The following is a 26354-nucleotide window of genomic DNA, read 5'->3' as shown; positions in this document are numbered from 1 at the left end:
TCTTGGAATTGAAATAGATAAAAACTTGACATTCATAAAGCAATTGAAAGTTGTTTTGAACAAAATGGAAATTGCAATTGGCTTGGAGCCTCTTGTTAGGGATCAAATACCTTTCAAAATGAGCAAACTATCCTTCCAGTCAATTATACTGTTACACCTTTTCAGTTGAATAATATTTTCAAAAATTGTGAGCAAAAAAATGAAGGAGCAAAATTGCTAGTGGTTATCGAAGCCTGCTACTTGCGACAAATTAGTGTAATTACTGAGATCGCGTCAGCCCTAAAATTCTTTCATTTAGCATACTAATTTCAAAAAATAGTTTATTGAAACTTCAAAGATCGAGGCGGTAATGGAATCAAAAGTTCTAAAGCCGCAGCAAAACAAGAGGACCAAACACTTAATACTGCAAAAAAGGAAGCTATAAGTATTGGTGTTACAAATCAGTGAATTCGATTTAGTAGTCAGTGATGGAGGAATGTTTTCTCCCTGGGCCGCTATAAACATAACATTCAAACAAGTGAACAGATTTTTTGTTAAATAAGCTAAAGCAAATATTTTGTAGTCCACGGTAGGATCTTTCACGTCCTAGGGCTACCTTTAAGGCTCCAGGCTCAAATTCAGACCATTGACCAGACCATAATCAGACTATGATCAGACTCAAGTGCGCTCGAAAAGGTTATGATCAGACCCAAGTGCGCTCGAAATCGTTTGATCAGAGAAAGATTTTAATTATGAACAAATCTCTTAATTTTGGTATAATATATTCATTTCATGAAAACTGATGTTTGCAGTATTTAATTCATCAAATGAAAAACCAACCATAAAAGTACTGCCAAAGAAAACGAAACCCAACTTTTGAGAACAAATTCTATTTAGTGTACCGTTTGATATATGGATGAATTTAGACAGCTTTCCATAAGATACGTCGTGGTCTCCGGTAAATCAAAATTTCCTCTGAAGGGGACCGACCTTTGCTGTTACTAGACTGCTGTTACGAGTCATTGGAATTTAGATGTGTCCCTGATCAGAACCCTGCTTTGTTGCCTCTTGGCAGAGCCAACATCTCTTTACAAAAAAAAACAAAAAAAATGAAAAAAATAAGGCACTTGAAATGATCCCAGATCAGACCCAATTGCATTCGAAAACATTTCTGATCAGACCTAATTGCGCTGGAATTGTTTATGATCAGACGCAAGTGCTCTCGAATACGCCTATGATCAGACTTTTCAGACCAAATTGACCCCTGATCAGACCAACTCCAGACCATGGTCCAGACTGTAGTGCGCTCGAACTTTCGTCCAGACCCTGTAATTTCGGTCTGGGAACACACGTGTGTGCTCTTAATTGGGACTGATCATTAATCAATTTGTGTCTTCACCTCAACCTGGGTAGATAAAAAACCGTTGCTTTTGAAAGTAATTTAAATATGCGTTAAATTCAAAAGTATTTGCCGAAGAACCTTTGAAGACACTGTGCCTCATTTTCAGCTAAAAAATACTTGAGTCTTTTTCCATCGTTGTCTTTACGCCAGACCAAACAGGTATATCTATACGAATATACTGATTTAATGAAATGCGACAATTCAATTTAAGCTTTAATTGAGCTTTCGCGAAAGAAGCCAGTAACTTGTTAATCCGATTTGAGCTGAACTGCGAGGTAGTTAAAAATTTTTGTAATCTTTGTTCTTATGATAATTTGCGCTCTAAGTTCAATAATCAACCCGGACCGAACTCCAAGTCAAATCAGTACTAGGCAAGTCTAAATCCAAAGTCTTATTTAGGTTTCCAGTACTGGGCAAGTCTAAATGCAAGTCTTACAAGTCTGCCAAGTCTTAACCAAGACTTGGATGACACTTGGAATTTTATTCCCAAGTCAAAACCAACTTTTCAAAAAATTTCGAGTGAAATTTTCGAATTCAAAAAAATTTCGCAACGTGCTAATTTCGTCCTCGGGGTGCTATATACACTTTGGTATGCCGCCGGCATCGTTTTATAGCACCCCAGGAAGTTCCCAAAAATTAATGCTAATATGGTGGCACGTTGCGAAATTTTTTTGAATTCGAAAATTTCACTCGAAATTTTTTGAAAAGTTGGTTTTGACTTGGAAAAAATTTAGACGGCTAATTAAATTGACCGGCTATTTTAGACGTTTTTTTTCGGCTATTTTTGACGTTTTTTTCGGCTATTTTTGACGTTTCCCACGGCTATTTTAGACGTTTTTTTTTCGGCTATTCGGCTTTTTTTGACGATTTTTTCGGCTATTTTTGACGTTTCCCCGGCTATTTTAGACGTTTTTTTCGGCTATTTTAGACGTTTCTTTTCGGCTATTTTTGACGTTTCCCCGGCTATTTTAGACGTTTTTTCGGCTATTTTTGACGATTTTTGCGGCTATTTTTGACGTTTCCCCGGCTATTTTAGACGTTTTTTTCGGCTATTTTAGTCGTTTTTTTCGGCTATTTTTGACGTTTCCCGGCTTTTCTTTACGTTTTTTTTCGGCTATTTTTGACGTTTTTTATCAATTGTCAAGTCTAAAATCAGACTTGGATTTAGACTTGCCAAGTCTAAAATCAGACTTGGATTAGACTTGCTAAGTCTAAAATCAGACTTGGATTTAGACTTGCCAAGTCTAAAATCAGACTTGGATTAGACTTGCCAAGTCTCCGCCCAGACTTGGATTTAGACTGCCATGTGTAAAAAGTGACATGATCATGGTTCTGAATCAGTAATGAAATAAGACTTGGATTTAGACTTGCCAAGTCTAAAATAAGACTTGGATTAGACTTGCTAAGTCTAAAATCAGACTTGGATTTAGACTTGCCAAGTCTAAAATCAGACTTGGATTAGACTTGCCAAGTCTCCGCCCAGACTTGGATTTAGACTGCCATGTGTAAAAAGTGACATGATCATGGTTCTGAATCAGTAATGAAATAAGACTTGGATTTAGACTTGCCCAGTACTGAAATTGACTTGGCGTTAGGTCGGGAATAAACAAAAAGTTTTGCTGAAATGTTCAGACGCTATTACTTCTTTATGCATGCATGTTAAACTGATTAAATCGTCATCCGATTATAAATAGACGGCTTGCCAAGTCTAAAATCAGACTTGGATTAGACTTGCTAAGTCTAAAATCAGACTTGGATTTAGACTTGCCAAGTCTAAAATCAGACTTGGATTAGACTTGCCAAGTCTCCGCCCAGACTTGGATTTAGACTGCCATGTGTAAAAAGTGACATGATCATGGTTCTGAATCAGTAATGAAATAAGACTTGGATTTAGACTTGCCAAGTCTAAAATAAGACTTGGATTAGACTTGCTAAGTCTAAAATCAGACTTGGATTTAGACTTGCCAAGTCTAAAATCAGACTTGGATTAGACTTGCCAAGTCTCCGCCCAGACTTGGATTTAGACTGCCATGTGTAAAAAGTGACATGATCATGGTTCTGAATCAGTAATGAAATAAGACTTGGATTTAGACTTGCCCAGTACTGAAATTGACTTGGCGTTAGGTCGGGAATAAACAAAAAGTTTTGCTGAAATGTTCAGACGCTATTACTTCTTTATGCATGCATGTTAAACTGATTAAATCGTCATCCGATTATAAATAGACGGCTTTTTTGTTTATTTGCTTCAGAAAAGAATTAGAAAAAAAATACTTGAAGATATACTTTCTGACTTCCGTTTTATATAGAAATTTTTTTACATAATTTTGACAGATAATTATGAGCTCGCAGATTTTTTGTGTTGATTTATGGCCCCCGGCTGATTAGTCTTTTTGAGTCTTTAGTTGCCAGTAGTCGGTCGTTGAGTTTGATTTTCATTTTTTGGAAATGTTAACCTGAACTCTGTACCCAATTGTGAACAACTGATAAGATATTTTTGAAAAATATTTCGAAACAATTTGATTATTAGGATCCAAAAATGCTCTTCGCTTATAAATTTTGTCAGAACAGCATCTTTTACCATTTGTCAAGAAGGTGAGAGAACTGTTTGTTGCTTACTGGGAAAGTTGCTTGTTTGATTACAGAAGAAAACCTTTAATGCCTCCTAAACCAGATTTAAGACAATAGTGAAACAACAGATATATAAAAGATGGTTTTTTGCAATCAAATTTTCTTTAAAGTGTTTTTTGATTTTGAAGTTTTTTTTTACATTTGTTTGATTTTTACTAATTTTTTTTAACTTTTTTAACTTTCAAGCTTTTTTGAAAATTTTAAAGGATGTTGATATTTGTCTCCATGAAATTCTGCAATTTATTTTATTAAGATGATAGAGCTTGTATAACTTTTGGACACAATTTTGTGGTAGCAAAACGAATTGGACTACTTATTTTTAAATTAGCGAGTTTAAAATAAAAACTAACTCAAAATTAGCCCTTTTTTTCCGTAGTCGTTGGGATTACTGTCAAACTAGCTGTCGACACCAATTTATTTCTCTTCAAACGAGGACTGTTTAAGCTCCCACCATCAATCAGAGTGATTTGGATTTGCAGTTTTGTAATATTTGAAAAATGTGAACCAGTTTTCATCCACTTTTGATAGATAGTTTGTTGATTTATTTTCTACTCCCGGGCCGAGGAATTTGGTCAAAACTATGTAAGATCAGCGGTAAATAGCGTTGACAAGTTGGAAAATTCACCGCAATTTTCTTACATAATTTTGCGTTGAATGCGTTGAATTTAAAGACAAAAAATCAACGCATTCAACGCAAAATTATGTAAGAAATGGCCCTTGAATTTTTCAACTTGTCAACGCTAGTTGCCGCTGATCTTATATATTTAGCGTTGAATTTAGCGTAGATCTTACATAATTGGGGTTGAATTTAGCGTAGATCTTACATATTTTTGCGTTGAATTTAGCGTTGATCTTACAAAAAATCAAAGCGTTTACTTGAACTGTTAACCTCCACTTGCGTATGGGACTCCAACTACTGACCTCATGCTTGCTTGTCGCCTCTTGTACCATTGTGCCACAGTACCTTGGTTTCCTTGAGAGCCGCAATCCTTATTAAGCGTAAATCTTACATTTTTAGCGTTGAGTTTAGCGTAGGTCTTACATATTTTGCGTTCATTTTAGCGTAGAATTTGCATATATTTCGTTGAATTTAGCGTAGATCTTACACGTTTTGCGTTGAATTTAGCCGAGATTTTACATAAAATCAACGTATTCAACGCATTTACTATGTGAGGCGTACTGGGAAAACTTATTTTTATAAATATGAAACAAATTTGAATTCCTGAAATGGTATGAAATGGTTTTTGCACCGTAAGAGAGCACTCAAAGGTTATTTTTGCTGACTTCATTTTTCTCACTTCTGCAGTATAGGGGTCGAAACAGTAAAAAAAATTAATTTTTCGAAAAAAAACTTGAAAATATTGAAATCGTAAAATGGTCTGAATTGGATTTTGCACTTTAAAAGAGCACTAAAAAACGTTATTTTTCTGACCTCGTGTTTCTCACCTTTGCAGCATAGGGACCGAAACAGTGAAAAAAAAGATTTTTTGAAAAAAAACTTGGAAAAGTTTTGAAACAGTAAAATGGTCTGAAATGGATTTTGCAGTATAAAAGAGCACTAAAAGTGGTTTTTTGCTGAATTCGCTTTTCTCACCTGTGAAGTATAGGGAACAGTTGAAAAAAACTTGGAAAAATTTTGAAATCGTAAAATGGTCTGAAACGGAATGGAAAAAAATCAACGCTAAATATGTAAGATCTACGCTAAATTCAACGCAAAATATGTAAGATTGGCGTTGAATGCGTTGAATTTATGTAAGATCTACGCTAAATTCAACGCAAAATATGAAAGATCTACGCTAAAATTCAACGCAAAATATGTAAGATCGGCGCTGAATGCGTTGAATTTATGTAAGATCTACGCTAAAATTCAACGCTAAATATGTAAGATCTACGCCAAAATTCAACGCAAAGTGGGTAAGATTGGCGTTGAATGCGTTGAATTTATGTAAGATCTACGCTAAATTCAACGCAAAATATGAAAGATCTACGCTAAAATTCAACGCAAAATATTTAAGATCGGCGCTGAATGCGTTGAATTTATGTAAGATCTACGCTAAAATTCAACGCTAAATATGTAAGATCTACGCCAAAATTCAACGCAAAGTGGGTAAGATTGGCGTTGAATGCGTTGAATTTATGTAAGATCTACGTTGAAATCAACGCTAAATATGTAAGATCTACGCTAAAATTCAACGCTAAACATGTAGGATCTACGCCAAATTTCAACGCAAAATATGTAAGATTGGCGTTGAATGCGTTGAGTTTATGTAAGATCTACGCTAATTTCAACGCTAAATATGTAAGATCTACGCTCACGCGTTGATCTTACATAAATTCAACGCATTCAACGCCCATCTTACATAATTTTGCGTTTTTTAGCGTTGACACCTCGGCCCGGGCAACCACTTTTTCTGTATTGAAACTGAATCGGTTGTCTTATTCTAACTGAAGCGCTCAGCATGGATATTTTGTTTCTCTTTCAGTAACTAGTTGAAATCTATCCAATTTAGCAGCAATGTTTCAAAAATTTCAAAAAAATTCATCCTTCGGTTTTTAATATTCTGTCTTTTTACACTCAACCGATGAAACGACCAGACTCTAATATTTAAATTGTTCGTATAGTTAAATATTTCTGATTTTGTTTTCTCTGTCTTCTAACATGTTTATGCGTTGGGCATTGGGTTGAATGTCGGCAGTTGGTAAGAATGAATTTTTTTTCATGGAATAATGTAGAAAATGTAGAAATTTCAACGAATGTGATTGGTTGAGAAATTTAAAACACTACCTTTATGCGTTCAATTAACCTAAATTTGACATAGCCTAATGCTAGATTATAATATTTTACCGCAGCTGGCCATGCCTCGTGTGCCATGGCCATGCCGCTGTGGCCCGTGGGACTTGATATCAATTTATCACAACCGAACGTGAGACCAGTTTCTCCAAAAAAGTATAATTTGTTTCGGCTTATCGCGATTTCTGAGCAATTTTACGTTAACATGCATATCCTATTTTAAAACGCGGAGAAGTTGTTGTGCAATCAGTCAATCAGAAAATATTATTCCTATTTCCTCAATTGTGATTGGCTAGCAGTAATTTTTCTATATTTTGATACGTCTGTCATTTTCACTAGCGCCGGGAAAAATCTGGCCAGTGACAATGAAATTGTAAACGCGGGACTTCAAGTTTTTCGATATTTCCTAAAATTATATGAAATCTTGTTGAAGAGTTCAATGCGAACTCGGGGAGCCTTTGCTTATTGTTTTAGGTTTTAGAAGTTTATGTGATTGGAGAGTTAGGTTAAATTATTATGTCCGAACAGGGATTGTTGGGGTATAATGTTGAGTTTTTTAGAGGTCTCCGCTTCATTAACTCATTGAACTATTTGTTTCAATTGGTGTCTAACATCTACGCATTAATGAGAGGTGTCAAATTATCTATTAACATTATCATCAATACTGAGGTCATACCCGGCATTCCACCCAACGCTTAGTTAATCAGTTTCTGTGTGTTATCAAAATATAGGCTCGGATGTAAAATTTTAACGCTCCAGATTAATTCAAAATCCCTTGTAAATACATATGGATGATATTTCCTTCTTAAATTTAATAATTGTTTTTTCTCTACAATTTTTGTTGACTGTACAAAAACTTACAGATAATAAAGAAAATTGGATGGTTTTGCTAATTTCTTTTGGATGGCATGTATGAAACGAATTTGAACTTATAGCCTATGCATATCAGACAATCGCTTATGGCTATTAGCTTTTTTTTTTAAAAAAAAATTTGACTGCGGATTGTAACATTGCCCTAACTTCTATTTACTTTTTTGAAGATTTGGCTGATTGATTTCTGCTTACAGTAGGCAACGGTTCGTGGATAAGCTGGTCACTATGTCAAGAAAAATCTCAAGATGTTGACAACCAGATTCTAAACGCGGGACTACAAGTTTAGCCCTTACGTGGCAGAGGTGTTCCCCAAGTTTCGGCCTTAATAAGAATTGCTTCAATAATAAATACATAAAATCAAGACGCCAGCTATAGTTTTTCCAAAACCTTAGTATGTTAATATCTAGTTTGTCGTTTTTCTTCTGAATTAGATGTTTTCAATTTGTTAGTTATGTGACAAGAACTGTAGCACTTTGTTGCTCAATTTAGGTATACATTTTCGCTACTAATGTATCTAAAATCCACAATTTTGCCTAAATAATGCGAACTTTTGAGTCTGTAATGCCTTCTTAAAATCTTCACTAATCGAGCATGCAAGAGTGGTTTAAAGCTTTTTTAATTGACCTCATGAAAATGGTTTGAACTTTTTTAATTGAAAATATAAAAGTGGTTTAAATCTTATAGAATATCATATAGAAGTGAGCTTATCAATTGTCACTACTGTGGGAAACTGTACTGGGAAATTGTCATACGTTTGTTATCACATGATCCATAGATTATGTAAGCTATTTGTTTTGACTTTTAAGTTGGGAAATTAACAGCAATAGAACCTACAGCAATCACTACACAGTCCCATAGCCCACATCCAAACACAGAGAGAAAGAGATAAAATGCAGAAAACGCAGATACATATTATTTATGTAGAAATCATGTAGAAATCAAAACCTGTATTTCAAATCTTATTTTATATCAGTATTCCAATATTTTTAAAGTTATAGAAAATTTGTTGCAGGGAGATATTGACACTAATCCTAACAATTTGATTATCATTCAAATAACCAAAGTTTAATTTTAATGTTTCTGAAGTGAATGTCGTTAAGAGCTGCAAACCTTTTGTTTTCTCCAAAAATTTCATCAACAATGACGTTTCAGTAAATATTTATGAGTAACACCAGTACAAAAAATAACACCAGTACAAAAAATATTTAATTTCGCAATCAGCCTGAATTCTCTAAGAAAATAGTTTTATCAACAAAATTTGTTCTTTTAAGGTATTCCGAAGTTTGTGAAGTGACAATACTTTCTAAGGATGAATAGAGTGAATTTTTAGTCAAAAGACACCTATCAATTGACACCCGTGAAAAGACACTTGTTAATAGACACCTCTAATTGGAAGCAGAAAAAATATTGATTCAACTCAGTTGATTACTTCTATTTGCTGAATTAAATTGGAAATCACTCATTAATTGAAATAAACAGGAAACACTGTATTGTTTTCATGTATAATTTTTTTAACCAAAAATCCCTCTATTTTGTCTTTGTCTTTTTTATCTGTCAATAAATACCTGTCAATAAACAATAACTATTGAAACAATTCCATTAAAAAAATTTTATTTTGTTATTTTTTGATTGGAAACCACTGATTATATGGAACTAGCAAGGAAAAACAGGATTCAATTCCATTGCAGTTTTTAACAGAAAAATTTTTCTATCAAAATATCAAATCCTAGACAGTATAGTTGAGTTTTCTGAAAAATCTTTTAAAAGATGAGGTTTTGGGAGTGTGGTGATGTCATTTCCTGGTGTTGTTTTGCTGTACATTTTCCGACCTACATTTCAAAGAAGTAAAAAACAATGAGGTAACTTTATCTAAGCCATATTTGGTTTTTGTTAAGCTTTAGACAATTTGTAAAACAGCAGTGAAATTGCTAATTGTATCTTGAAATAATTTGCTATCAATTCACCAAGTTCAAAACCAATTTTACATGCTCAATAGCGCGCATTAGATCAGGCACAATTGTGGATTGTAGATACAGTTATTGCGGCTTAAAATTACATCCAGCGCGGAATAGAATTTCGCTCAATGCGAAAAGGAGATAACCAAATCGAGCAAGAAAGTTAAATATAGCGCGCAAAAAATAGAATACAAAACGTTTTTCTCAATTCTGCGTTTGAAATTCGGACAGTTCCGAACACCGGTTGCGCAGTTCTTTCAATTTCGGCTAATTTTGCTAAAGTATCTATCTGAAAAGCTGAACTGAAATTCGCTGTTTTTGCTGATCATTTTTTGTTTTAAAAGTTCTTGTGATGAGAGATGTTAAAATATGTGCAAACTGGGATTTTTGAGATATAATTTTGAGTTTCTTCAGAAATCACAACTTCATTTACGCATCGAACTTTTCTTACAGTTTCCGGGTTGGATCTATGTATTGATGATAGCTGTCAAATTATCTATGAACATTATCATCAAAACCGGGGTTACACCCGAAATTTCACCCAACTATTAGATACTCAGTTTCTGCGTGTTAGCAACTAATAGGCTCGTTTGTAAAATCTTTACGCTCAAGATTAATTCAAAATCCATTGTAAAACCATGCTCAAGATTACTTCGGTAGTTTTTTTGGTCGCAACATTATCATCAAACGATTCTAGGCTTAAAATTGTGCATTGAGCACTAATGCGAAAAGAGATTTATGAAAAGAGTTAATTTGAGATATGTAGACATCAACCATGTAATTTTTGTCCTAAAAGAGACATCTAGACTATCTCTATTGAAAACAACACATCAAAAGGATAATTTAGGACAGGAATCAATTACACCCTAATTGGCCCACGTCCTTTTACTCGTACAGCAGAGTCAGTCAAAGTCAATGCAAGCAGAGTTGATTGATTAAAGAGGAACACAAAATATCAAAAATACAACATCTATGTAATCTAGTTAGTAGCAGCAGCACAGTGGTTACAATTAAAGCATCAGATAAGAGATAAAAATGAAAACGAGTTCAAAAACAAAACAAAAAATGGGGTCTTTTCCATTATAGCACCCAACCCCCCCCCCCCATTAGTGGCCCTGTAAAATATAAAGCATCCCCAATTACCGGAAACACACAATAATGAGGGGCTATAATTTCGCGCGTGTGCGTGTGTTTGTGTGTGTGTGTGTGTGTGTGTGTGTGTGTGTGTGTGTGTGTGTGTGTGTGTGTGTGTGTGTGTGTGTGTGTGTGTGTGTGTGTGTGGGAGGGGGGGGGGGGGGGGCTATATAACTATAATGGGAAAGAACTATAAAACTTATTCTGCTTCTGTCTCCACAGCCCAGAGGACAAAGTTTTCTTTCGTCTAAGCCCCCCAACTTCGCCCAAAACATGCATGGATTTAGGCATAATAACGATCTAAGTAACTAAAGTTAATTTTCAATTTAGAGGGAGGGCGGGATAAAAGCACCGAGGAGCTGAAACAGAATGAACATCATTGTAGTATGATCGAATCACCCCCCACCCCCCTTCCCATATTTATAGAATAAGAAGTTACTCGTTTGATCTCCACATCGTGGGAGCGCATCCTAGGTGATAACTTTGAGGTCGATAAAAATTAAGGGTGTTGATATTTTGTCAGTGTGTCTGAATTTATGGAGATCTGCATCCGCATTGTACAATTTGCTGCGGTGAATTGGGGCATTTTCAACCTGAAGTTTTAGTAGTTGAAACCTATTTAACTTAACTCCAAACCTGAATTTCAATTAAATGTGATAAGCTTGAAACTTGTCAAGAATTGGTTAAAAAACGTTTAGCAAGTACAATATTTCTCTGCTTTCGGAAGCTAGATTTCCTCTTGATCTCTCGTAGCAGGAGCCAGGAGACCTCAGTAGAATTCAATTTGAATCAATCAGTGCCCCAAAAAATGCAATTGTTTGTTTATCCGTTCAAATTTTCCAAAAAGACTTAATTACTTGCAAAAAAAGGTTGCAAAGCCAATTGTTGAAAAATTCTTGTTGGTCGATCCCTTAACTTAGGAGTAGAAACAACATAACGGTGCATCAAATTAAGCAATTTACTGATTACGTACGTTTCTTGTTCTGTTAACATAACTGTAGAAGTTATGCTTACTGTTTGTGTATAAGGTTATCACCGTTCCCGAGGCAAAAAAAGTGCAAACACCGGTGAACGCAAAGTAAACCGAAGTAAAAGTGAGCCAGCAAAAAAGCAAGCCGAAAATTGTATAATAGTTATGTAATCTATCAGAAATAATACACTGTTAACCGTTACAATAAAGACTGCGTCTAATATTTTAATCTATAATATATACCAATGCACCAAAGAAACAAAAATGTTTCAATTTTTAAACATCTAGTGGTAATGGGCCTCAGCGGACCGCTGTCCATGGCTATGCTTGTCATCCGCTGTGAGTTGTAATACGGAAACTGCAGGCTAGTTAACGCGGTGAATCCGCGAAGCGCGCCCATGGCCCACCAAGGACTATTTAAAATGCAGGTGTCCCAATTTTTTTGGCCTAATTAATCTCATTTTCAAAATTCGGCTTGCTTGCATGTCGGCTTGCTTGGCCGCCGTCAATTTTTCTGCATTTTTGCAAAGTTAGATGGATTTGTGCCTATAGTGGGTAATGATTTGTCCTCAAAAATTTCAACATGCGTTTTAATGATAAAAAACTCTGTCCAAAATGTGGAGCATGATCTTTAATATGCTTAAAAAAATGTTCGCTTTGAAAATTGTCTAATATTACCCTCGCCTAATGTCTTTCAATGTTGTCCAGAAAACCATAAAATATTAACAATTTGGACACCTTTAGGAATACGCGTCCTAACAGGCTTGTGCAATTGAAAGTTTAGATGAAAGCTGTTCTATTGTCAGAGAGCTCAAGTGCTTTCAAAAATTGGCATTATACTTTTTAACATAAATCAAAACACGATTTGATAAAAACAAGAAAAAATTGGGCATGACAAAAATTATGTTTTCAAAATTGTAGCAGAATGCTTTCTTAGCACCATTTTAAAGCTCCTTTTTAAAGATTTGTTTTCTTGACTACTTACTACCGTTAAACTAGTCTGGTATTTCTATTGCTAAGTAATTCTATGTCTAGTAATTCAAGATGGAAATTCCAGAAGTTCTCTAAACGTTTTTTTTCTTTTCAATCTCTCAAAGAAGTGGTGGTTAGGAATTTTGCGCCAGCTAATCCTCCTTATTTTAGTTTATATTTATTGTTTTACGCCGAAGGTTTAGTGATATGTTGATTGCCATCTAAGTTGATTGTGCAAGTGCTCGAATGTAAAAATTGCTGATGCTTTTTATATGAAATATATTCATTTTCAACTAACCATTCACCACCGATCCGCACAGTTCCAGACCAATTTTTAACCAAGAGAATATATTCCTATAGCAAAACATTTTAACAATACTTTTATGCAATTTTGCTTGCATCTGAGTTGGATAAGCGGGAAAAACCGGTTAAATAATGCAAAAAAAATTGATTCATGAATAAAAATCGGAGCAAGAGCCACTGTGTTCAAATAAAATTTCAAAATAGTTTTTCTATATTTGAATATATATTATTGGCTTAGTATTGTTCGAATATATATCTCAGATTATTTTTTTAAAGGTTATGTTGATATTTTTGGGCAGACTCTGTAAAAGCTCTTTAATGACGTTAGAGTTGAACAATTTAGCTTTTGTATACTGAAAAATTTCTCGCTACAAAACCAAAATATGATGCGGGTGAGTAGGGATTGATATCTTAGTGGTTGATCTCGTGATGGCTGTGATATTAATTTAAACTTCCTGCTCAGCATTTCTAAATTTGATGCAAACATTTTGCGCGCACTTTTTCCTCTGGTGGAACCAGGCCTTGATCAGTTTTCTCAGTTGTGAGCTGGTCATGTAAGCGAGTATTGCGTTGAAAAGTATATACTTTTTATATACCAATGCACCAAAGAAACAAAAATGTTTCAATTTTTAAACATCTAGTGGTAATGGGCCTCAGCGGACCGCTGTCCATGGCTATGCTTGTCATCCGCTGTGAGTTGTAATACGGAAACTGCAGGCTAGTTAACGCGGTGAATCCGCGAAGCGCGCCCATGGCCCACCAAGGACTATTTAAAATGCAGGTGTCCCAATTTTTTTGGCCTAATTAATCTCATTTTCAAAATTCGGCTTGCTTGCATGTCGGCTTGCTTGGCCGCCGTCAATTTTTCTGCATTTTTGCAAAGTTAGATGGATTTGTGCCTATAGTGGGTAATGATTTGTCCTCAAAAATTTCAACATGCGTTTTAATGATAAAAAACTCTGTCCAAAATGTGGAGCATGATCTTTAATATGCTTAAAAAAATGTTCGCTTTGACAATTGTCTAATATTACCCTCGCCTAATGTCTTTCAATGTTGTCCAGAAAACCATAAAATATTAACAATTTGGACACCTTTAGGAATACGCGTCCTAACAGGCTTGTGCAATTGAAAGTTTAGATGAAAGCTGTTCTATTGTCAGAGAGCTCAAGTGCTTTCAAAAATTGGCATTATACTTTTCAACATAAATCAAAACACGATTTGATAAAAACAAGAAAAAATTGGGCATGACAAAAATTATGTTTTCAAAATTGTAGCAGAATGCTTTCTTAGCACCATTTTAAAGCTCCTTTTTAAAGATTTGTTTTCTTGACTACTTACTACCGTTAAACTAGTCTGGTATTTCTATTGCTAAGTAATTCTATGTCTAGTAATTCAAGATGGAAATTCCAGAAGTTCTCTAAACGTTTTTTTTCTTTTCAATCTCTCAAAGAAGTGGTGGTTAGGAATTTTGCGCCAGCTAATCCTCCTTATTTTAGTTTATATTTATTGTTTTACGCCGAAGGTTTAGTGATATGTTGATTGCCATCTAAGTTGATTGTGCAAGTGCTCGAATGTAAAAATTGCTGATGCTTTTTATATGAAATATATTCATTTTCAACTAACCATTCACCACCGATCCGCACAGTTCCAGACCAATTTTTAACCAAGAGAATATATTCCTATAGCAAAACATTTTAACAATACTTTTATGCAATTTTGCTTGCATCTGAGTTGGATAAGCGGGAAAAACCGGTTAAATAATGCAAAAAAAATTGATTCATGAATAAAAATCGGAGCAAGAGCCACTGTGTTCAAATAAAATTTCAAAATAGTTTTTCTATATTTGAATATATATTAATGGCTTAGTATTGTTCGAATATATATCTCAGATTATTTTTTTAAAGGTTATGTTGATATTTTTGGGCAGACTCTGTAAAAGCTCTTTAATGACGTTAGAGTTGAACAATTTAGCTTTTGTATACTGAAAAATTTCTCGCTACAAAACCAAAATATGATGCGGGTGAGTAGGGATTGATATCTTAGTGGTTGATCTCGTGATGGCTGTGATATTAATTTAAACTTCCTGCTCAGCATTTCTAAATTTGATGCAAACATTTTGCGCGCACTTTTTCCTCTGGTGGAACCAGGCCTTGATCAGTTTTCTCAGTTGTGAGCTGGTCATGTAAGCGAGTATTGCGTTGAAAGAGTAGAAGGAGAGATGGAGTATTTGGAATATGAAGTTGAGGTTGAAGTCGCTGCCCTTTTTGAGAGTCTGGTTTGGCTTCAGCAACATGTGGCTGTTCTCCAGCAGGTACTGTGGAATTCTCAACAAGATGAAGGGCAGCTGGATGAGAATCAAGTTCACAATTATCCGGATGTACTTTCGTTGCTTCCACTAAAAGCAGACCAGATTACTACCCAAATTGCCAAAATAGATCATTTTGGATGCAAGAAACTTGTTTCTATACTAGAAGCGTTGGTAACTACAAAAAGTTTTTGACCTGCTTACTCATTTTTTTCAGATTTCCAACGAAAATATAGAGATACCAATGAAATCACAACTTAGCAATATTCAGCAGTGCAGTTAAGTTACTCCGGAGCATCAACATTATAAAGAACAGCAAGAATGAAGACAAAGGCTACAGAAGCCATATTAAATTTGGCTCCCTAAAATTTTCTGTTTTGCGATTTAGTAAGCAATAATCGTTTTCATTACAGGTAACCTTTTTTAAAAAAATACCAGTCTTGACAATTTTACTATTTTTTTTGGTTATAATCGAATTTTACATATGCTTCTCTTAGTTCAAACTCAGACCTTGATTGGTTTCTCGTCCAGCGGATTGCTTTATTAATGCTTATCAAATGCTTAGAGGACCAGGAATTTTTTTAGACACTATATTTGAACTGATTCTGATTGTGTACAATTGCCACTCAAACCCACTTACGAAGAGAGAATCGCAGGCTCGTCTTCTTAATCAAAGATAAACTGATAAAAACATGGTCAAGTCTGGAAATTTGTGCGGCAATTAATATTGGCAACAAGCCGCACAAAAGACAGAAAAGGAAGATGCCAATATAATAGACAAGGAAATACAGAGATTTACTCTTAGGGACAATTGATCCACAACGTGCTTTTAAAATTCGCTATAAACGCGTAACTTGGGACACGCAAGCAACACCACATCAGGAATAGACAAGGCAATTCTCCAGACGACGAAATTGATTCTGTTTCTATTCAGTATAGAAACCGCCAGTCAAATTGTACACAGAAATCAAACCCTCAATTTGCGCCACGATATCAATGATCGGGGCCTAGGAAATAAACCCCCACGGAAAAACTCGCACGATCGGGGTCTGGGAAATAAACTCCCACAGCTGAGGCATGGCCATAGCCCGAAATCAAACTAAAATTTGCCAAAACCGACAATCAGAGTACAAGTTGCTGACTATAATGGGCCACTAATCATAGGGAGAAATGAATTCAGTGCCAAAGCTACAGGCCTTTACATCATTTTTGCCGAGTCAGCAGAGAATCCAAACAGTTGACCCGAACTTAGAAAAGTTTCAATTCCATAACACAGCTGAATCTTCTAAAAAAAATTTGTACAATTTGAATTTATAACGAACAATATTATTCAAATTACAGTAGTTCAGATGACATATTGACCGCTGCAATAGCCGTTTCATTCTGTACAGTTGCTTCTTGACCTTCATTTTTTAAACGTTTGAAGCACATTCTTATGCACTGCTAGTTTTGAACGTTAGCACAATAGTTTTTTTAGACAACAGATTCTGTAACAAAGTTCTAATTGTAAATATCAAGAATTTGTAAATTACTCCTGCAAATATCCTCCTGTAAAATATTCCAATCATGATGATGACTGCAGAAAAGTTTAATAGTTATTCGAAAGCAGATCTTTATAAAATTTATTGCGAACTTTATCAAAAATTAGAAGAGAAGGACAGTCTCGCCGCCGAGCATGTGGTACCCGTGAGTGAATTCCTTAAAAAATCGGCACAGGCAACAACTACTTCAGCTATAATAACACCAACGATTAACACGAGTGCAAAAAATGACGTTTTTATTCGAAAGTTTGAAACAATTAAGATCGAGGAGAAAACAGAAAATTTTTTAATTGGTAGTAGTATCATCAAACAACTGGCAAGAGATCGGATATTTCCATAGGACTGCAGTATACATTATTACCCAGGCTCGACGACAAAGGAAAAACTGCAATTATTACAGGGTTACGATCAAAAAAAGATGAAAACAGTCATTTTACAGGATGGGAGCAATGCTATTCTAAAACAAAAAAGTGATCATTTAGAAACCTTATTCTCAAATTACAAAGATCTTGTCTCTGCAATAAAGGAAAAGTTCAGCCCAGAAACATTGGTATTGATGGAAGTGCCTCCCTTTAAAAAATTGCCGAAAAACGAACAGACAAACAACAAAATTTACGAATTCTATGAAAAACTGCGACAGTATATTACACAAGAAAACACCGAAAAAAAACAAAATACTTCCTGTCTGCAACATGTTCAGTCGAATGGCAAATTACAACGCTCTCTTTTACGATGGTATACATTTTAATTTTCAGCAGGGAATTCCGTTCATTAAAAATGCAGTTTTAAAAAGTCATTTTCTTTTAACTTCTTGTAACCTCGTTCGTTTACAACCTTTGCAATATTCTCAAAGTGCATACGTGAGTAGCACTAACACTTACAAACCATGGAGGCAAACATATCGTTATACAAATGGATTTCAGCTGCAGTTTCTGTTGTTTTTAAGCTATTTTGCAACGTGTAATGATTTATAATCAGATATAACCAAAAATAGCAGGTATTCGACTCATAGTTATACAATGTGTACTACTCATATCTTCCGATAGTACCTCAGAATTTTTTTTACAGTTTTTTTATGCATCTCGAATACCTTCATTCAAAGAAACCTGTAACAGCAAACAATGTGCTTTAACATCCAAATTCAACCTTTCCTTTTTCTTGATTGTTATATGGTACCTTCTACTAAAAAGTGGTGATATCGAAATAAACCCTGGACCAGTTTTGCCATATGCACTTATGGTGAAAAAGTTAAAATTATTTGATTCCAGAATAAAAATTCTACATCAAAACTCCGGAAGTTTAGCAGGACAACATCTGTTGTTGAAAGAACTCATTCAGGACATTGGTTACAACTGCATATATGCTTTTAGTGAAACATGGTTGTCACAAAATCATCCGAAGAATTTTGGCTTGTAGATAAGCAAAATTTTGACTGTTTTCGAAAAGATCGCATCCAAACAACAAAAACAAAAGGTGGTGATGTTATCATATACATTCCGAAAATATTGAAACCTCATCTCCGCGATGATCTCAACTGCTTTCCGAATACAAATTTTGAAAGTTCATGGGTTGAGTTGAGCATACAAAAAAATAAATGGGTTTTAATTTATCATACTGTCCCAAAAAAAACTTGTAAAGATGTTTTTAGACAAATTGGTCCAGGGAATTGATCTTGCTATGGCTGAAGGAAAATCTGTCATACTTGCTGGAGACTACAACTTAAACTATTTTGCGAAGCGCGACAGAAGTCTGCTAAAATCTGTAATTTCTCCATATGATCTTAAACCAACGAATAATGATACAGCTACAAGAATGACTAACTCTTCTTCAACACTTATCGATTATATCATAACAGACAATTACAAAACAGGCATAGTAGCGGATACGATTCTGAAAACTGATCATTTTGCAACAATCATAGTTTTTAAATCTGTGATACTGAAATCAAGAAAATCAACAAAGAAAAAATTTTTTGACAAAAAGAATCTATTCAGCCATAGCATTCCAATATTTGTTGAAAATTCGGACTGGAGACACTTTTACGGTGAAGTGACAGGAGCAGGAGATATGATGTTATTAGAATTTCAAGAATTATTGAAAGAGCATTAGCACTACAAGCTCCAATTAAAGCCTGTTAAATTAGAACAGATAAACCAGTATTTTTGCTTCAAGAAAAATGGCTATGTTAGGAAACAAAAAGACAGTTTTCAGGAATACGCGATGATGAAACTAAAAACGATTTAATTCTTCAAAAAGAAAAACAGCTTCTTTCAAGTTTTATGGAGTTAAACAGTGAAAAAGCCAGATGGAAATTCATTCAAGACCTTCGTAATAAAGAAAAGACTCAAGCAAGAATTCAATTTTTTTTAAACAGTTTTGTTGATAAGATAACAAAGCCCATGGAAATTGCGAATATTTTAAATTACAGATTTTCCACTCTAGGAGAGTTAATTGGCTTGCAACAAACAGACAACATTCCTTCTGAAATTGCTCCGAGAAAGTGTTTCAAGTTCCGATATATAACAACCAAGGAATCAAATGTGCTCATAGATTCATTGAATACAAGTAAACCAGTCGGTCCTTCAAAAATACCAGCTTCGGCAATAAAAGATGCTAAAGCAGCGCTAGCGGAACCACTATGTTATCTCATTAATCAGTTCATTACAGAAGCAAAATTTCCAGAAGATCTTAAAAAAGCTTGTGTAACTCCACTCTTCAAAGAAGGGAATCCCGAAAGTCCACTCAATTATAGACCTATTTTTGTCACTTCTGCTTTGTCAAAAGATTTTGAAAAGGCGTTCAGTTCACAAATCACAAGTTTCCTAGAAAGGGAGCAATTATTTTCTGCTAGTCAATTTGGTTATAGAAAACAAATTTCAACAATTGATGCTATCCTGAAATCGACAGAATAAATAAGATTAGAACTCAACAAGAAAAAAAATGTTATGGGGGCGTTTTTAGATCTTTCAAAGGCTTTTGATTCTATATAACAAAAAATACTGTTACGGGAGACTTGAAAATATAGGTTTTGACGAACATGCTACCAATTTAATAGAGAATTATTTGAGTGAAAGAACGCAGAGATTTCTTTCACTCAAATAATTCGCTGAATGGAATTGAATCAGATTGGATAAATTTGAAAAGAGGAGTTCCACGCGCTAAAAGAGAAGAACGCGCTGAATGGAATTGAATCAGGTTGGATAAATTTGAAAAGAGGAGTTCCAAAAGGTACTATTCTAGGACCTCTCTTATTTAACATTCACGTCAACGATTTAGCAAAGATTGTAGAAAAGGATTGCACGGCCGTCCAGTACGCAGACGACATTTTTCTTTTTACATCGGACACTGATGAAATATCGTCAAATACAAAACTTGAACATAACATCTCAAAAGTTATTGACTGCAAAGTCCCAGTCAGTAGTGAACAAACAAAAACAGAATATATTGTGTTCAGCACCAGGAAGAGGTTAACAAATAATGTTCTGAATGTCGACAATGAAATAATAGCAGAATCAAATAGTGTGAAGTATCTTGGCGTAATTATTGATAGCAAACTAAAATTTGATGGAGAAGTGAAAAAGATTCTTCAGATAATGGCTTGTGGAATAAAAGTTTTGAATACACTAAGTAAAAGTTTACCAGAGAAAACGAAAGTCTTATTACTTAATGCAATAGTAATAAGTCATCTAAATTATTCCGCTCTAATTCTGATAGGGTTGTAAAAGTCATTACTGACAACTTTAGAAAAACAACTGAATTGGGGAAGAAAGTCCATTTTTAATAGGAGAAAAAACGATCGGTCTACGGATCTCAAACTTCGCAACAAAATACTACCAGTTTCTTTTCTCTTGAAATACCATTGCTCAAAATATTTTTTTCGCTTACTCAGCATCGATCTTCCAGCATATAAAATTGAACCTCTCTCTACCATGATAATCAAACAACTTGACAGGTCAAAAAAAGTAACGTTCGATATAAGAAAGAACAATAAGTTTTAAACTGATTCTTTTATTGCACAAGCCATTCCAATTTATAATAGTCTGCCTTCTAATATTAGACTGAAAACAAGATCGAAACCTTCCTTAAAAAAGAACTGAACGAATATTTTTGGAAAGAATTTTTGAAGGACCCAAAAGTAACTGATATAAAAGATGAGATTGAGAGCATTAGATTTTAATTTGATTTTTTAATCTTCATGATGTACATATAAAATTGTGAGAACATTATATAATCGCATGTTAGGCCATTTTTTAATAAAATAAGGTCAAATTTTTAGTTAAGTAATTTAATGATTTTATAATTTTACATAATGTAATATTCTTAACTTTACATTGCCTCTTTTACCATTTGCTTTTTTATACTTATGTGTACCAGAGGAAATTAACAATGTTCTTTTTTTATTGTTGATTGAAATGAACCCGTAAACACCACTCGAAATTGGCAATGAAAACTTTTCCAAACTATTTGACTCGGAGAGCATCTGAGGTATCATAAAATTCTCCCTCGCAAACCACATTGTCAACAACTCTGAATTTCCATTATGGAGACTGACTAATCGGGCAGCCATAAGATCAAGACTTTTTTGACTGAGCCTTGGAAACACGAAGACGTATACAAGCCCCAATATAAAGCAATAGCTAGCTGATAGAATACGGAAATTTCCTCGTATTTCATTGCGGCTTAAATCTTCTCATCTGATCGTTTTGCTAATCCTGGATTAGTTATAACCCTTTAAAGACTACGTGTAATTCTGTTGACAATAGTACCCCCAAAATATTTTTTTCTTTTTGACAGACCACAAGATTATCGTCAGCTCAATCAGCTACTTCATCGGTCACTTTGACAGAATTCAGTACAACTTCGTTAGACATCAGAACATGGCATATACTTTCAATCCATGGTAAAATAAGACTGCTAAATGCACAGAAAAATCTGTTTTTAATCATTAACTCGCGAAGCAAGTTCAATGTGATGCATCGAGACTTTGTATGATCGCAGCTCTCGAACAGCTTATGTCTCATGTTTGGAAATTTATATTTTTTACTATCATTTTTTAAACATTCTAATAAAGAAAGACACAGCATTAACGAAAGAGAACTATTGCGAATTGGAAACGTTTGGGTATAGACTATTTTAAGAGCTTTCCGTATGGGCAAATTTTAAAATAATTACTAATCAGTGGACACTTCTTTCCATATTAAAACCGTTATTCCATAAAAACATTTAAGAGCCGTTTTGCGCGTGGGATTGGCCGACTCTTCTTTTTTCAAATACATTTTAAATTTAGGCAAGTGCAAAAATGGCACTAGTAGACGTCATTTCTCGCCACACAAATCAAACAGCTAACAAAGTTACTTTATACGAAAACACCCTTATAGTAGCTAATTAATCTCAAGGAAATAAAGAAGCCAAAATATAAACACTTCAAAGAATTTACCAAACTCACTTTTAAAGAAAGAATGAGCCGACCGCTGATTTGCACTGCAAAAGACACATCCTCAAAATAATAGCTCGTTATTTATTAACACAATCGCATCCAACAATAACCAGTTGGAATTTTCACAGCTACAATTGCACTTGTGAACTGCTTCACATTCTCAACACAACTTTAGAGCAAGCCCATCGCAACAATTATGCTACTATTCTTAATAACATTTGGCATGGTGCCGTGAATATTAGCCGAAAGGAAAATTAGCCGAATGGAAAATGAACCGAAAAATTGGAATTTCATAGAATATCAACAAATTCAACAGAAAACCTTTACAACTTTCGACAAATGTCAGAAATACTATTCCAGTATTGCTGAACAGACAAATTACCACCCAGATACAAATGTTGGAGACGAGTTTTTTTTTCTTATTTCTTTCTTCATATTTGCGTTTTTTGTCCACCGGTTTTTCGCCGCGAGATAGCCCAGAGATTTAAGCCGAGATTTGCACTCCTAATCGGCAAGTTTTCAAAAGACTTGGGTTTTTGTGCTGAAATTCTGCATTCCACTGTGAGTTCCAACCTTCGCAATAATATGTAGTCTGGCCGATCAGAAACATAAAACATTTCCATTGAAATCTTTGCCTTCAACCAAAAATCGTTTACATAATCAAAAAAGATGAGAGCTGAGAACAATCTTGAAAGATGTTCTCAATTGTTCTTTTGTAGTACTGGAATGCGGCATCCATCTTGTGTTCGGGTAAAATGGCAGAGCAACAATTTTTTTCGAGATTTTTTGAAAATTTTTGTCTTTTGCATAGGCTTGTGGAAAACCGAGCTCTTGCTATTTGCGAAAAAAATGTAATGTGTAAAGTGAAAACAGCAAAATTATTTTGGTTTTGTCACAAAAATTAAAAATCCTTCCTCTTGGTGAGGCAAAAAAAACTTTGATTGTTTTTTGTTAATCTCCAATTTTCCGGTATCGAAATCTCTTGCAAATTTTTTGGCGGTGGAGGCATGCATTCTGATCGTTTGTAATTCAATCCACGTCGAATCTTGTCGTACTGGGGTGGTACAGAAATTTGACCCATTTCCTGTAGATTTTCGTTGTAAGATTGGCGAAGTGGTGTAGCCGGACTGCGGGAAACTGATTCCAAAACTTTCCGTCTAAATTTTTCTTCCTCAATTTTTTCTTCTTGGGAATCATGGTTATGTGGAGTCGGCCGGTTTTGTATCGCTGTTAGGTTCCTATTTATAGAAAGTTTTGATGTGCAGTTGGTAAATACGCATTTAATGTAGACAGAATTGGTGGTAGTTTTGTTTTTCTTAAACAAAAAGTTTTCAACAATTAATTTTTTCCGCCCCTGCGCTTAGATTTTGTGAAACTCATTTTTCAGTTCAACCTGGGCCAGAAACGGCAAAATAATTGAGTGAGAAACGGGGGGCGTTCATGTAAGATAATTGCGCGTCATAGTTTTGTTTATTCTCTCAGCAATTAATTCTTCTAATAGGCCTAGTTTTGACTTTTTAGGCTAATATTCACGTCGGCTAATATTCCGGACACCATTTGGCGTGTACAAAACTCTAGCAAGAAAAGGCCCTGTAAACTTGCAGTTTGAATATATTTAGTGTACAACTTTCCACAGAAAGTTTTACAGGAGCACTCGCGTACATTAAAAGTTTGGCTCTTGTCTAATTTCGCAAGAAGCATAAGCAGAATTCCGGATTGAATACAAATCTTTTTGTTAATCATATCATTACTCCTCAGCGCCATCAAGCAAAAAAACCCACTCAAGTGCAACACCAACTCCCAGAAAAACTTTCAATGGTATTCTGCCCACAAAATTTTTTCAGCTTTGAGCGCTCCCTTCACAGAGAGGCCTAATGTTCCTTCTTCTGATGCTGTCTTTGAAAAGATTTTCAAAATTCAATAAATCTTTGATTGCATCTTTGACCTGCCAAGACGCAGTAATAATAGAGGTCCGGGATTGCCTTTTACAAAACAAGGAGGATAGACAGAGAGAAGTGAATCGGTACAACCACACCTGTTTGAGAGATATGCATATTTGCTTGCAGTGCTTTTGGATTGATGAAAATGCCGCCATACATCATGTGCTCAGAAAAAAAGCTCTTCAGACAACCTATTTAGGATCATCGTGCATCATTTGTATAGCTGCGCATGGTTGGTGACATGAACCTTGACCTAATTTTACGGCCCGGGGGGAGGATTTTCCCGGAAAATAACGGGGAAAAGAGTGTAAAGAGTGTAAAAATAAAAAAATTACCCCCCTATTTCTCCGCTTAATTAGCGGTGTAAGAGTGTTATTTTAAGAGTGTAATTTTAAAAAATAAGAGTGTAAAATCCAATAATAATTCCACCTTCAATTTTCTTTTACACTTTTAGTTTTACACCTTTAAATTATTTTTACACTTTTAATATTCCACCTTTAAATTATTTTTACACTCTTCCACTCTTAATTTCAAAATTACACTCTTGATAATTACACTCTTACACCGCTAATTAAGCGGAGAAATAGGGGTGTAATTTTTTTATTTTTACACTCTTTACACTCTTTTCCCCGGTCCTTATAATTGGAATAAAAGTGTAATTATTTTATTTTTACACTCTTCCACTCTCAATTTTTGATTACACTTTTAATAATTACACTCTTACATCACTATTACACACTTTACACTCTTTTCCCCGTTATTATCCGGGAAGATCTTCCTACAGCTGAAAATTAACATTTTTAATAAATTTTGAGAGCTGAATTAGGTTAAATACTGTCGGAAAAAATCTACAGTTGAATTAACAAACAACTCTTTGAGATTTTCCAGTATGTTCTGGGTGTGTTTCCCTCCTCCTTCTCTCAACCGGGCTGGGGACCGGCTACGGCGGAGTTACAAACAAACAACTATAGGAGATTTTGAGCAGAGCATTCGGTAAAAAAACCGGGCTCAAACTCCATCTCCAAACAAAATAATACAAATAAAATAACAGCAGAAATTTAAACACTATACATAAATCATCAAAAAGATACATAGAAATGCATACAGATCCGATAAAATTTAAATATTTTTAAAAATAAAGTCAGCGAAAACGTCGAAATTTCCTTGTGAGATATCTACTTTTTTGTAGGGCAGTTAGGCGAACCATTCTTTTTGCATTACAACCTACATACTACTGGTAGTCTGGAATATTAATTTGGTTCGCTTTCAACAACTCTAAGATCCGACAAAATTTAACTATTTTCTAAAATTTAATAAGCGAAAACGTCGAAATTTCCGTGTGAGATATCTACTTTTTTTGTAGGGCAGATAGGCGAACCATTCTTTTTGCACTACAACCTACATACTACTGGTAGTCTGGAATATTAATTTGGTTCGCTTTCAACAACTCTAAGATCCGACAAAATTTAACTATTTTCTAAAATTTAATAAGCGAAAACGTCGAAATTTCTGTGTGGGATATCTACTTTTTTTGTAGGGCAGATAGGCGAACTATTCTTTTTGCACTACAACCTACATACTACTGATAGTCTGGGATAACAATTTGAATCACTTTCAACAAGTCCTTGACCCAATGAAAAAGACCTATTTTTAAAATTCGTTATTTGCGAAATTCGCAAATTTCCGTATGAAATACTAACTTTTTTCCTAGGCAAGCTATACCAAAAATTCTTTTTGTTTTACCATTTAATTACCCATGGGATACTCGATACCGAGTTTGGTTAGATTTGGACAACTCCTTGACCCGACGAAAAAGATCTATTTTTAAAATTCGTTATTTGCGAAATTCGCAAATTTCCGTATGAAAAACTAACTTTTTTCCTAGGCAAGCTATACCAAAAATTCTTTTTGTTTTACAATCTAGTTACCCATGGGATACTCAATACCGAGTTTGGTTAGATTTGGACAACTCCTTGACCAGATAAAATTTAACTATTTTTTAAAATAAAGTCAGCGAAAACGTCGAACTTTCCGTGTGAGATATCTACTTTTTTTGTAGGGCAGTTAGGCGAACCATTCTTTTTGGACTACAACCTACATACTACTGGTAGTCTGGAATATTAA

The 26354-nt window shown here is 34.7% G+C and overlaps 2 protein-coding genes across 6 annotated transcripts in view; both read right to left on the bottom strand.

Annotated features, from left to right (window-relative positions):
* Positions 1 to 26354, bottom strand: part of LOC142336083 (syntaxin-binding protein 1-like) — a 631753-nt gene that overhangs the window by 365002 nt on the left and 240397 nt on the right. The window lies entirely within an intron of this gene.
* Positions 14944 to 26354, bottom strand: part of LOC142336949 (uncharacterized) — a 100216-nt gene continuing 88805 nt past the window's right edge. For both annotated transcript variants that reach the window (XM_075385942.1, XM_075385943.1), the window contains exon 8: positions 14944 to 15402. In XM_075385942.1, coding sequence (XP_075242057.1) covers positions 15082 to 15402 — 321 coding nt within the window. In that variant the 3' untranslated portion in view covers positions 14944 to 15081. The remainder of the gene's footprint in view (positions 15403 to 26354) is intronic.

Source organism: Convolutriloba macropyga, chromosome 3 (assembly GCF_964194025.1).
Source record: "Convolutriloba macropyga chromosome 3, txConMacr16.3, whole genome shotgun sequence".
NCBI lineage: Eukaryota > Metazoa > Xenacoelomorpha > Acoela > Convolutidae > Convolutriloba > Convolutriloba macropyga.
The sequence above is the reverse complement of the archived record's forward strand: the minus strand, read 5'-3'. Positions and strand labels throughout refer to the sequence as shown.